The 13751-nt window shown below is 44.9% G+C and overlaps 1 protein-coding gene across 1 annotated transcript; it reads right to left on the reverse strand.

Moving 5' to 3' along the window:
- Positions 1-986: 986 nt before the first annotated feature.
- Positions 987-9522, reverse strand: LOC127558191 (cytochrome P450 2G1). Its single transcript, XM_051991416.1, has 9 exons — positions 9343-9522; positions 8794-8956; positions 7112-7261; positions 5955-6115; positions 5024-5200; positions 3794-3935; positions 2358-2545; positions 2085-2226; positions 987-1273 (listed from the first exon to the last, which is right to left on the reverse strand). Exons 1-9 carry the CDS (start codon positions 9520-9522, stop codon positions 1092-1094), a joined length of 1485 nt encoding a protein of 494 aa, XP_051847376.1. The 3' UTR covers positions 987-1091.
- Positions 9523-13751: the final 4229 nt, after the last annotated feature.

Here is a 13751-nt window from a genome sequence, read left to right on the forward strand (position 1 = left end):
GAAGCCCATGGACCATTCCAGACGTCTACATTCTCAGACACTATGGTTCTAAAGTTCTATTTTGAGTCAAAGTTTCTATTATTCTAGAATCCTTATTTTGTTGACTTCAAGTTTCTAAAGCTTTAGGACTTTAAGGTTTTTTTTTGTTTCCAAGGCTCTGTATTTTTCAGTTTTGAAACATCAAAGATTCTAAGGCTCAGTATGAATAACATTCTATGGTTTAATGAGTCTCAAGTTTCCGCAATTCTAAGCTTCTTCAATTAAAAAGCTCAGTGAATCTAAAAGTCTAGATCTTCAAGTTTCCATGGTTTTAGGATTTTTATTTTTATGGGTCTATACTTCAAGTTTATAGGAGTCAAAGCTTCTATGTTTTGATTTTTAGGATGCTATAATTCTAGAATAAACTAAGAGATAATTGAGACAATCAGTCCACTCATGTAATGGATGGACTTAGCCCTGATGTGTTGTACCTTTTGGTGGAAATCAATCAACCAGAGGTGTGAAGTAAACCTTTTTTTTATCCTCACATGGGGATGCTGGGTTCAGGATGGGGCAAGGTCCTAAAGCATGAATTGCCCCTTCCTGAGGGAACAGGGGGCCTCAGACAGAGTTTGCTGAATGGGAAGCTAAGGCAGGGTGGGAGGAAATGTTAGGATGTTTAGAATGATCTTGATGTTGAAGAGAGGGTACTAGAAAAAGCACAAGGGGAATAGGAGGTTAGAGAGGGAGTCTGGAACAGATTGGGGAGACTTTAAATTGCAGGTTGGGATGTAGATGCAATCCTGGGCACCATTGGGAACCAGGGAAACTAGTCTTTAGCAGTAGGAGGACAGGGTCAGAAACAGTAAGAGGAGTCTGGGGTCAAAACATAAGGGAAAAATCTAAGCAGGAGAAATCAATTCTAAATCTTCCAGACATATTGAATACGTTTATGTGTATTCCTAGTTCAACACATTCCCCTTTACCTCCTCCCCCAGCACAGAGAACAGAGCAGAAACAAAAATTTATTGGGAGGTCACAGAAGGAGGGAATTGTGGGGAAGTTGGGTGAGCAGACAGCAGAGAGTTCCCAGACTTTGCCCGGGAGATCCATCAACGGGCCACAATGCAGAGTTGATAGGTGGGAGGGATGTTGCCAAAACCACTGATCTTGGGGGTTATATCAATCTCATTGGGGGGAACCAGAGGTTTGAGGGAGAAGTTCTGCAGGATGAATGTGAAGTAGAGGAAAAGCTCCATCCGGGCCATAGCCTCTCCCAGACACACACGCTTCCCTAGGGAGAGCCGCCATTTTCCACAATACCAGTAAGGAGGGAAAAGAAATACAGAACATGGATCATTGAAATATTTCCCAACAGATAACCCAAATCATCATCATCAAATACATTATGTATATAGGCTAATCTCAATGGGGTTGAAAAGGCAGTTCTAAGATTCTAAGATTACAGTTGCCTGAAGGTTCAAAAACAGGAGTGTGCCACAGCCAGTGTTTACTAGCTCCAAGGAGCTAGTGAATTACCCTATGAGCATTTATGCCTCAGAAGTTGGTAAATGGTACAAATTGGGGCTAGATGTATCATTCTGTTCATCATCTAGAGTTAAGAAAGTGATGGAGAAAATATTAATATTTAGATTAAACTTCAAAGTGTCATAGATGCATTTATTTTTCCAGAGAGCTGGCTATTAAACATTTACCAACACATCCCTGATTCCAAGTGATTTACAGTTCTAAGATGTCAAGGTTCTGAGAGTCTAACCTCTTAATGTACTTTCCCACAATCCTAAAATTCTGTTGTTCTATGGGACAATGGAGGATCAGTGGCCCTGAGTTCAAATACCTTCTATAATCCTTATTTCCAAGCCTTTTCCCCTTTGTGAGCCTCAGTTTCCTTACCTGTAGAGTGAGGCAGTTGGACTCTGAGGCTCTCTTTCGACTCTTGAACTATGTATGGTCTGGTGATTCTTTTCTAAGAGTCTAAGGGTCTATGGCTATGCTCCAATCTTACAGCCCAGTCTAACCCCAGCCTTATTTCAATGTCTCTGAGCAGGAAGACTGGAAGAAGGTGGAGATTTCTAAGAACTCACCAGAGGCGAATGGCACAAAGGCTTCATTCTTCTTGAAGCGTCCCTGCTCATCGAGAAAGTGCTTGGGTTCAAAACCATCGGGTTTTTTAAAATACTTAGGGTCTCGGAGAGCAGAACCAATGAGAGGGAAGACATCAGTGCCCTGAAGGAAAGGTGGGCATGAATGTAATAAGCAGGGTGAGCTCCTAGATAGAGGGGCTGGAGTTGGGGTAGGGAGTGGGAAAGAGGAATGCAAGATTAGTGAGGGAGACACATCAGGAAGAGCCCCCTTACCTTTGGCAGAATGTAGCCTCGGAAGTGGGTGTCTCGGGTGACTGTGTGAGGGACACCCATGGGCACAATGTCTGTAACCCTCTGGATCTCGTGGATGACTGCATCAGTGTATGGCATCTGGATCCGGTCCTCTGCCTTGGGGATTCGGTGTCGCCCAATGACGTGGTCAATCTCCTCTTGGACCTTGGCTGGAGGGGTCAGAAATCTTGAAAATCTGAGACTCAAACTAAAAGGAGTCTTCTATCAGAGATTCTGGATAAATCACTTCCTTTTCTGGGTTTCAGTTGTGAACTAAGGAGGTTGGTCTCCTAGTTCTAAGTCATTGAATCTGCCTTTAAATGAGACATCATTGACTCTTACAATGATGAACCTAAGCCTGAAAGGGATCTCGGAGGCCATCTCATTGAACCTTCTCAGTTTACAAAGAAGAAAACTGAGGCTTATATGATTTGTCTAAGGTCATATAGGTCAATAGCAGAGTCAGGATCTGAATCTAGATTTCCCAAATCCAAATCCAGTACTCTTTCTATACTATCACACTGCTTCTAGTAAGCAACAGTCTAGAACTACACAGAGTGACAAAACCATAGAACACAGTCTAGAATTTTAGGTTCTTGGTATCATGTAATCTTAAAATCTTAGTATTTCAGAATCCTGGAATCTGATGATCAAAGAGCCTTTGAATCATAGGATTTTGGAGAAAGATAACCTTAAAATACTTGGAATCCTAGAACTTTCTCTCTCTCTCTCTCTTCCTTCCTTCCTTTTTCTTTCTTTCTTTCTTTCTTTCTTTCTTTCTTTCTTTCTTGAGTTAAGCAACTTGCCCAGGGTGATAACAGCAAGAAAGAAAGAAAGAAAGAAAGAAAGAAAGAAAGAAAGAAAGAAAGAAAGAAAGAAAGAAAGAAAGAAAGAAAGAAAGAAAGAAAGAAAGAAAGAAAGAAAAAGATAAATGGATGGATGGATGTTTGGAAGGATGGGTGGGTAGGCAGATAGATGATGTCTGGATGGATGGATTAATGAATAAATAGATACCTGAATTGTTGGAATAAAAAGAGTTTTGTTTTTGTTTTTTTTTTAATGCAGGAAAGATCAGATTATAAGCATTATTCTCAAAGATTTCTAAGTATGACATATGTGATTTTATTACTAGCTTCCTCAGTGTCTTTCTCTCTGCGTCTCTCTCTTCCCCATACTGCTCTTGTTACAATGTAAACACCTTGAGAGTAGACTCTTTCATTCTTTGAATTTATCTCTAGCCCCTCTTCCAAAGTCTGACACACAGTAGGTGATTAAAGGCTTTTTGACCTGCTGATTGATTCAGTAGGACCAGAAGGGGCAGGACTAGATCAGTCTTCCAGATAATGAGGTTCTGTTCAGGCCCAGACATGGGAGTGAAGAGGATGGGGACCAGGAGGATGGTCAGGGAAAAGACTCACCTCCCACCTCTGGGTATTTCATGAGAAGCAGAAATCCATAGCGCAGAGTGGAGCTGACTGTTTCAGTCCCAGCAAAGAACAGGTTTAAAGTGGTGAGGACCAGGTTCTTGAGGTTGAATTCCGTCTGAGGGTTGTTTTTTTCCTGGGGGTAGAAGGGAGACACAGCCCGTCAGAGTTCATGCTTTCCTCTGCTCTTCAACTTCAAGCCTCCTGTGCCACCCTGCTCTCCATCCTCCTGTCTCAGATGCTGGCCAGCTCCTCCTGGGAAGCAGGTGACTCTAGAACTGAGACTTAACGAGATCACTTGAGACTTTCTAGAGGTAGGGAGAGACTCAGTCTTCTGAGGCAGGAGGACTGAGGGACCAGAGCTGGGGGGAAAGGTGCTTCAGACAGAATGGCAGAACTTGGCTTAGCAGGGAAGGGAAAATGTGTCCTCTTTGTGAGAAGCCTTTCTTGATTCCTTAATTTAAAAGAGAACATGAATCTAGCACTGAAGATGACCTACTGGATATGTGGTCCGGACGCCTCATTTAGATAAAGAAACGAAGATTCATAGAAATGAAATGACTTGCCTATGATCATTTTATCATAAATAATGGAGGTGGGACAGTGAAAAGATTTCTGGCTCTCCACCTGGGTTCAAATCCCACCCCTGATACTAGCTAGATAACCTTGGGCTGCTCAGTTTACATTTCTGGGACTCGTTTCCTCAGATGCTATCAGATGAGAAGGCTGGAACGTCCAGCCCTAGATTTATGAGTCAAGTCCCAAGTTCAGCTCCAGGATGGTTTCTCCTTGAATTATCTCATTTTTTTTACATGTATTTGAATATTTTCCCCTGACCCACCTTGACAGAATGTAAGGGTTTTTTTTTTTAAACCCGTAGTGTTGTGTACATAGTAAGCACTTAATAGATGCTTGTTGATTAGGAAGACTGCTGATTTGGCGTTGGAAAGGACCTTTGAGCTCAGCCAGTCAGTGGAAGAATCAAGATTGAAACTCATATCTGACAACTTCAGATCTCTGGGGAAATGGCCAGGGCAGGAAAGCACCTTTACAGGGATAGGAGGCACCATGTGAGGGAGGCTTTGAAATACTTGACAAGTGTGGCTTGGATTAAATGGCCCATAGGGAGAGATGGAGTCACACTTGACTGTATAGGTAACAGGACGAGAGAGGAAGAGGCTGGGAGCAGTCAGGGAAAAAATTAGGGAGTATTGCAGGTGGCACCTGATGCATTTTGATAAGAAAGCAGTCAATGAAGTCCCGGGGACTGTTGGGATCCAGGGAGGCCTCATTGATCTTGACCCTGGATGCGATGAAGTCCTTCAGCTCTTCAATAAGGTTGTAGATTTTGTTGTGGCGGCCAGGCAGGTACTGCATGATCCCTGAGTACATGTCATAGAGCTGGGGATTGGGGTGGGGATGGAGAAAAGAGCATGTTTCGTTAGACTCGATTAAGGGAGAAAAAAGGATTGGAGGAGCCAAAAGGGTAGGGATATCTGAAGGCTTAAGAAATTTCAGAGGGAAAAAAAGCACAGCTATTTTGTTTTCTCCAGGGAACTTCTTAAAAAATTATTTCACCAAATTAAGGGAAAAGGAAACAGAGACAAAATGTGAGAGCACAGCCCTCCACCATTGCCACCATGTTTCCATTTCTACTCCCTATATGGTCAAATGACCAATAAGTTCCCCTCTAATGCTGACACTTAGAAACCAGGATGAGGTTTACAAAGCTCTCTCATTGGGCCTTCACAATAACACTATGACAAAGGTACTATGTGGATTACTAGCTCTTTTTTTTTTTTGGCAGATAGGGAAACCAAGGTTCAGAAACGTTGAATAATTTGCCCATAGTAACAAATCTAGCGATTGTAGAGACTGACCCAGATAGAACGTGAATGTTAAAAACTATCTTTGCATGTATTGGGAAAAATAAAAAGCTATTAAAAATATTCTAGTACTGTGGTATTCTAAGTTCCTGAGGAAATAATAATTTACATGGTTTTAGAGTAAGTTAAAAATTCTAATTTTTTAAGGTTCTATGATTATTAGATTCTGTGCCTCAACAAGGCTAACATTTTATGTATGAGTCTATGCCTCTAGGATCCCATTGTTTGGATTCAGAAGGTTGGAGTATTATAGGAAACACAAACGGTACCTGGGCCCAGGGTGAGCTCATCTCAATGAAGCTCTCATTGATCAAGTGCAGCAAATACAAGAATTGTTTGTCCTCATAGTCAAAGCGGCTTCCAAACACTACAGAGCTGATGACGTTGGAGACTGTGCGACTCAGGAAGAAGGTGGGATCAATGGGGGCTCCTAGAGAAGAGATGGAGGGAGGCAGGGATGGGATGGAGGGGTAGTGAGACAGAAATGAAGATATAGAAAGAAGAGCCCCATGTGAGAAGACAGATAACTTATTTGGGGTCAGGTTCCCCTCACATCACATTGACCAAGTGTCCTTAGACACTTCCCCTTTCCTCTCTCCCTGTCTGTCTGTCTCTCTGAATCTGTCTCTCTCTCTCTTTCTCTCTCTTCTTCTTCTTCTTCTTCTTCTTCTTCTTCTTCTCCTCTCTCTCTCTCTCTCTCTCTCTCTCTCTCTCTCTCTTTCTCTTTCACTCTCTCTCTTTCTCCCTCTCTCTCTCTCATCTGGGTTTCCTCTTGGTTAAGATTTTAAGATCTTAAAATCATAGAGCTAAAAGGGATTTTAGAGGTCACTTAATCCAAGCCTTCTCTCATTTCACAGATGAGGAAACTAAGACCAGATTGGTATAGTGATTTGTCCAAGGGTGCTCAGGTATTAAGCATCAGAGGGTAGTTGAGCAAAGGTCTTAGGAGTTTTATGATTCAAAGCTAATGCTTTTTGCATCTCCCATGTTGCCATTTTGCTCATTTGACAGATGAGAAAACTAAGGCTCAGCTGGCTAAGTTAGTTAGCTTACTTGCCCCAAATTATATAAGTGACATGAATAAGAGGCCAAATTTGAATGCAGATCCTCTGACTCCAAATCCTGTCCTCTTAGGATGAAGGCTGAATGGCAGCAAGGCCAAGGGGCAGTAATATTCTCACAGAGTCATAGAATTTTGAGTTGGAAGGTACCAAATAGTCCAATTCCCATTTTAAAGGTCCCTTCCAGATCTCAGCCTAGAACCCGGATTTTCCCAAGAAGCTGAGATTTTCATAAGCCCATCTCTCTTATACCATGTCTCCATTCTCTTTTAGATTTCTGGTTCTCCTTGTGGCCCTTCAGTCTTGCGTCACTATCTCCCTATTTTCCTGCCTCCATTTCTCGCAAGGGCCCGAATATCCCCTACCATTGGTTTTCCGTAACTCTTCCATCAAGAAGCCAGCCTCTTCCTGAATGCGTTCCTCAATGCTGCGCTTTCCCATCCCAAAATCTCGAAGAACAGCAAGAGAGAAACGGCGCAAGGTCTTCCAGCGATTCCCATTGGCCAATGCCACACCTGCCAGTGCAAAAGTGAGTAGCTATTATAGGTAGAAGGATAGGATGGAGGAGCAAAGACAGTAAGGTCAGGGAGACAGTTATATACTTGCAGAGTCAGGATTTAGAGTTGGAAGGAACCAAAATAGTTCAATTCCCATTTTTACAGAAATGGAAATTGAAGCTGAAAGAGGTCACGAGATCATAAATTAGTAGCCCAACTACTTAGAATATCTAGCCCAACCCCCTCATTTTATAGAGGTGGAAACTGAGGTACACAGGGAGATGAAGGAATTTGCCCTAGATCACACAGAGGGCATCAGTCCTGGGATCCAAGCCTATTGTTTCCAAACTCAGAACTCTTTCCACGGCAGGGTCTGGTCCCTGCCTAAAAGAGCTCATCGTTGATAACAGAGGATTCAGCCTAGAGCAAAGAGCAGATTCAAGGTTCCAAATAAAGAGTCTCAGTCTTGAAAACTTCTATTTTCTCCTTGTCCTTTAGCCACGTCCAAGTCTTTGTAACCCCTTTTTGGAGCTTTTCATGGCAAAAATCCTGGCGTGACTTGCCATTTCCTTCTTTAGCTCATTTTACAGATGAAGAAACTGAGGCAAGCAGGGCAAAGTGACTTGCCCTGGCACACAACTTAATAAGTGTCTAAGGCTGGATTTGTACTCAGGAATATGTGCCTACCCACTGTGCCACTTAGCTACTCTATTTAAAATGAAAAGACTGAAATAATGGTGTCCAACTCAAATGGCAATGGATTCCTGAAGCCATATGTTGACATATAAGACCATAGGTAATATTATCTTTGTTGTATTTTTATTTATTTTATCTTATTTTGTTAAATTACATTTTATCCTGGTTTGGGAAGTTATGTGTGTCACATCCACTGGAGTTGGACACTTCTACTAGAGCCTTTCTCAAGTCAACAAGCATTTATTAAAGTACCTCTCATATACTTAGGACTGTACTCAGCATTAGGGATACAAGACAAAAGATAGTTGTCAAGGAGCTCAGTCTGATCATGCAAACTCCGTGTACAACTGAGGCAGAGATGGGAATAAATTAGGGATAGTCTCAGATGGTAGGCTGTAAGATCAAGAAGGATCAGGATGGGCTTCTTGCTGAAAGTGAAACTTTTCGGGAAGCCAGGAGGCAGAGATGAGGAAGCAGAACATTCATGGGAAACAACTAAGAAAAATGTTATTTTGTATTTCTCCCTTTCTCAATGGGTGGAGAAGCCAATAGGGGAAGGGGCAAATCTGGAATGGAAAATGAAATGAAATGGAAATGTCCAGTGTGGGAAGGTGGCGAGGCAAAGCTCCTCCCCATTCCTAAGTCTTATACTTCCAGGCCTGCTCCCACCCCATCAAAGGATTTCTTCTACCCAACCTCTACAAAGGAAACTCTAGTTCTAGGGTGGGGGCCAATTTTCTCTTCTTCTAGGGGACACTGGAGAAAGATCGCACCTTGTATTGAGGATATAGATTAATTGCGGGCAGCATAACCATTGGACAATCAACAGACTTTATAAAAGTGGGATCTCTCACCGTGACCCTGGAAGTTCCGGTCAATGGAAGCCAACTCCCCGCGGCCACTGAATTCCTCCGCCTGGTCGACCAGTGCCTCCTTCACCGCCTCGTGGCCGCATAGCACGACTACTCTTCGAGGACCCATGTAGACAGTAAAGACAGGACCGTACTTCTTACTGAGCTGGGGAGTGGGAGGTCAGAATGAGAAAAGAGTCCCGGTCCATTTTTCTGAATCTTGAGGACAAGGTAGGGAGGTGCTAAGAGAAGGTCCAGGAGACAGCCCTGAAGACAAGGGCAGAAAAGGTGTCCTGATTAAGAGGTCTGGGTTTCGTCACCTCCTGGACTCTGTTTCACTAATGGAGGCGGGGATGGACTAGCTTATTTTTAAAGTCTCCTCCAGGTCTTATAGTTTAAGTCTAAGTAAGCCTCTGTGGTGTTAACATTCTGTAATTTCCTCCATAGTACCGCAAGTCCCGGCTTCTGGGTCTAACATCCAGGGTTCTGAGCACCTGGGATTCTAAAACTCTCCAACCCTGGGATTCCACGAGAGAACGTAGGCGGACTCACCTCCAGGAAAGACTGAAACGTGGCATCGGTGCGGACCTGCAGTAGGTTACCCAGGAACGGAAGAGGAGTGGGCCCCGGGGGCAGCTTGCCTGCTTTGTGCATGTGCTTCCAGGCAATGAGGATGGCAAGGCAGGGAGCACAGAGAGCCAAGAAAAGAGTAATAATACCGCCAAACTCCATGGTGCCTGAGGAAGGGGGTGTCTGCCTACTGGGAGCCCCAGTTATATATTCATCAGAGCTCAGCCTGGGGAAGGGGGTGCCTGCCTACTGGGAGCCCCAGTTATATATTCATCAGAGCTCAGCCTTATCTGAAACCTGAATCCCCCTGGGATTAAGCTTCCCAAAGCCTGGCATTCGGAATTATATAACCTGTGCCTCCTCCCCTAAGCATGGAAGGAAAGACGACTCTTCATTGGGATAACCTGGGAAAGCTTCCTGGATTAGGGGGCACTGGAGGGTATCTCTCAATCCCTTCCCCCTCTCCACCCCATGTCCCATTCCTCCTAGAGACTGGCAAGGATCTAGATTTGAATCCACATTCTGTACTGACTGTGTGACTCTGCACAAGTGACTTCCCCTTCCTAAGTTTCTTCCTCTGAAAAGTGAGGGCCTGGACTAGATGTTCACTGAAGTTCTTTCCAGTTCTTAAGAGTTGTTTCCTCTCAAAATTAAAGCTGATCTAACCCCTTATTTCTCCAACTGAAGAAACCCAGAGTCAAAGAGAGGGATTTATCCGGGTCACATAATGAGCTAGCAGCAGAGTTTGGGCTTGGTTCTACGGATCTTGCCACCCAGCCCAGCCCAAACCAAGTCCCTTTTCTCTTTAGAAGGCATCTGGGAGGGTGTCATCTGGAGCAACTCTCCAGAAGAACATAGCCCTACTGATCTCTGAGGAGGGCCCTCCCAGGTGCCCCAGAGCCCCGGTTGTGAGACTGGGTTCCTAGGCAGTTATAGTGGCTCACTGGACTTAGAGTCAGGAAGACAAGTTTAGATCTACCCCCTAGCTGTGGAACCCCAGCCAAGTCATTTAACCTAGCTTTCTTAGTTTCTCCATCCATAAAATGGGCAAAATAATACCCCCTCCATCCTAGAGCTGTTGTGACCACCTTAAAGCTCTATATGTTACCTATCGTTCATGGGACCTGTTCTAGTGTGACTCCTCTCCCAGAGAGAAGGGATTTACTCAAGACTGAGCAGGTAAGAAGTGGAAAGCAGAAGGGGACAGTCTCTTCTTTTTCTAATTAGCAGGACTAGAACAAGACCTCTTGCTCCTCAATGCTGCTCTTACCCCACTGCCTTCTAAGGAAGAGAGCTTTCCTTGAGGCAGCGAGGTGGATAAAGTGCCTATTCTGGAGTCAGGAAGGCCTGGTTTTGGAAGTCACTTAACTTTGGTCTGCCTCAGTTTCCTCAACTGTACAAATGGAATGATAATAGCACCTACTTCCCAGAATTGTGAGGATCAAATGAGAGATTTGTAAAGAACTTGGCACATAGTAAGCACTTAATAAATGCCTTTTTCCCCCTTTGTGTTTTCCTTGAGCCTTCAGGTTCAGGAGCTGGAAGGAGTCTGGGGGACAGCCTGAGCCCAGGAAAGCCTGGGCTTTCCTCCAGATGTTAAAAATGAGGGGCAAAGTCACAGAATAAAACCGACCCATGGTCAGAACCTGACACCCTGTCAGTGGTAAGCAGAGACCCCCAGGGAGGAGAACCGAGACCCCAGGGAGAAAAACTGTTGGGGAGGTCTCAGGGCCAGCAGGGATGCCTAGGTGGGGCTGGAAGCTGCCGTGGGCAGCCTGGATTTAAGCCGCTTATTCTTTGTTTCAGAAGATTTCCACTGGGGTGGGGACAAAGAACTTGACCTGAGATGCAGGTCTGGGCAGGGAGGGGTGACACGCCCTCTGGGTGTTTGCTCTGAGACTCTGGGAGGCCAGTGGGGCAAGGCTGCCCATGGTTCAAATGTCTTGGGATTAGCAGAAACCAGATCCCCCAGGGAACACAGAGACTGAGGGGGCCTGGGCCCCAGGGTCCAGAGGGATCAAGGCTCGGGCATGAGGAGAGCTCAGTCAGGAGAGCAGCCTGGCCAAAGGCTTCATTAGGGGCTGCGCCTTTCTCCCCTGCACCCTTCTCCCTTACTCTCTTTGTTCCCCCTTTGTCTTTTCTTGACAATATTTCTCACCAGCCTCTGCCTATATGACCAAGTATCTTTCTGTCTCTATGAATGTCTCTACTTCTCTCTCTGTCTCTGTTTCTCTCTCTCTCTCTCTCTCTCTCTCTCTCTCTCTCTCTCTCTCTCTCTCTCTCTCTCTTTCTCCTTGTCTGTCTCCTCTCTCTCTCTTTCTCTTTTCTCTATCTCTCTGTCTCTGTCTATGTTTCTGTCTGTGTCTCTGTCTCCCTTTCTCTGCCTCTCTCTGTCTCTCTCTCTCCTTGTCTCTTCTCTCTTTCTCTCTCTCTCTCTCCTGTCTGTCTCCTCTCTCTCTTTCTCTTTTCACTCTCTGTCTCTGTCTCTGTGTGTGTGTCTCTCTGCATCTGTCTCTCTGTCTTTCTCTCTCTCCTCTCTCCCCATTTTTTCTCTTTTTCACTCTCTATCTCTGTCTGTGTGTGTGTGTCTCTCTGAATCTGTCTCTCTGTCTTTCTCTCTCTCCTCTCTCCCCATTTTTTCTCTTTTCACTCTCTGTCTCTGTCTCTGTGTGTGTGTGTGTCTCTCTGCATCTGTCTCTCTGTCTTTCTCTCTCTCCTCTCTCCCCATTTTTTCTCTCCTCCTTTTTCTACCTCTGTATCTGTCTCCCATGATCGCTGTTCTTTATATCCCTTTTTCTCTCTCCTCCAACTGCTGCCTTGGGATCATGAGCAAAGCTGAATGTGCCTTTCTTGCCAAGTAACCTTGGGGATCTGCCCTGGAAGCAACCACTTCATGAGAACAGAGACCTAACAACGGCCCCCTGTGCTCCCTCTGCTCCAGGCTGTCCGGCCTCTCTCCTTGTCAACCCCCAATCCATCAGCTTCCACTGTCCGCCCTTCTCTTCTCCCTCATTTTCCTTAACCCCACAGCTGCCACTCCCTCCTCTGAGATACCCACTTTCCCTTCCCCAACAGCCCTCTTCATCTAGATCAATTGAGTGGGAATCCCTTGTTGCCCCTAAGCCTGTCCTAACTCCTATGGCCTTCTCCTGTTCAAGGTTCTTCCCATTTAGAAAGCAAACTCGGCCCTTGGGGCTCCATGAGTAAAGAGCAGGGCAGGTGCTTATGGGGAAAAGTGAAAAACAACCCAGCATGGGGCGTGGGCAGCTTTGTTGCTGTGTGGTAATCCACCGCCCAGCACTGGGCTGGCAGAATTACCCAGGCTGGCCAAATCTAGATCCGGCGAGACTTAAAATGCATTGAGTGAAATTAATAACGCAGGGGCAACTGCGCTAAGCTGAGTCATCTAGTCTGACTAGAACTAGATCTAGATCTGACCTGACTAAAACTCGAACTGATCTAGAACTTCCCAGTTCTAGAGAGGTGAGGGGTGGGAGCAGGTCACACAGCTAGTACTTTTGCCACAGGATTGGGATGTAAGCCCCACATGATGTCAGACTGACTCTGTCCATGTCTCATCCCTGGGGCAGGAATCATCACTTAGAGATCTGGGATGATGTGCCCAGCCCCTTTCCTGAAGTCTGATGTCCAAATCGTCAGGGGCCTTGGAGGAGACCAGGGAGGTCTGCAGGATGGTGGTGAGGAAGAGGATACCCTTCCCTAGACGGAAGCACCTCCCTAGGGGGCAGAGAAGGGTCATAAGAAAAGAACTTGAAACATCTAGCCTTTATATAATACTTTCCCTCCTCCAAAGATATTCTTGGGCTCCGTGACGCCCCTTCTCCCAACTAGGGGAACTTCGTTACATGGAACTGCCGCCATTAGCAGGACTGGGAAGGAAAGGGTGGGAGGCAGAGGAGAGATCCAAGGATGACTTCTGCTCCCCTCCCTCAAATGCAGCCCTCCCCCTCCCCAGCTTTTTCTTTCTCCATTACCCACTTATATTGTACTATCCGCAATTCCCTACTGTACATAAACTCCTCCTTTAGAATGCATTTTGTACTGAGGGCCATGTCTTAGACATCTCCCGGTCACACTTCCTCCTCCCCAAGAAGTTCAGTATCTTCTTCTAAAAGTTTGTCTGAAGGCAGATTGAAGCATTCTTTTTTAATTCATTTTTCTTGGGTCAGTTTCTTGTTCATTTATGCTTTGTTTCACAATTTAGCTAATATGGAAATGTGTTTTGCATGACTGCACATGTATAATCTATATCAAATTGTCTTCTCAAGCAGGGGAAAGGGTAAGGAGAGAACGAAAGAATTTAGAATGCAAACTTAAAAAACACAAATCTTAAAAATGGGTTTTAGGTGAAATTGAAAAAAATAAAATAG

Source organism: Antechinus flavipes, chromosome 3 (genome assembly GCF_016432865.1).
Source record: "Antechinus flavipes isolate AdamAnt ecotype Samford, QLD, Australia chromosome 3, AdamAnt_v2, whole genome shotgun sequence".
In the NCBI taxonomy this organism is placed as follows: Eukaryota; Metazoa; Chordata; class Mammalia; order Dasyuromorphia; family Dasyuridae; genus Antechinus; species Antechinus flavipes.

Coding starts and splice junctions, on each gene's coding strand:
- LOC127558191 (XM_051991416.1), bottom strand. CDS start 9,522: ATGGAGTTTGGCGGTATTATTACTCTTTTCTTGGCTCTCTGTGCTCCC. Junction 6,116..7,111: donor AGAGTTACGGAAAACCAATG/GTAGGGGATATT, acceptor TCTCTTCTCTAG/GAGCCCCCATTGATCCCACC. Junction 3,936..5,023: donor TTCTTATCAAAATGCATCAG/GTGCCACCTGCA, acceptor TTCTACCCCCAG/GAAAAAAACAACCCTCAGAC.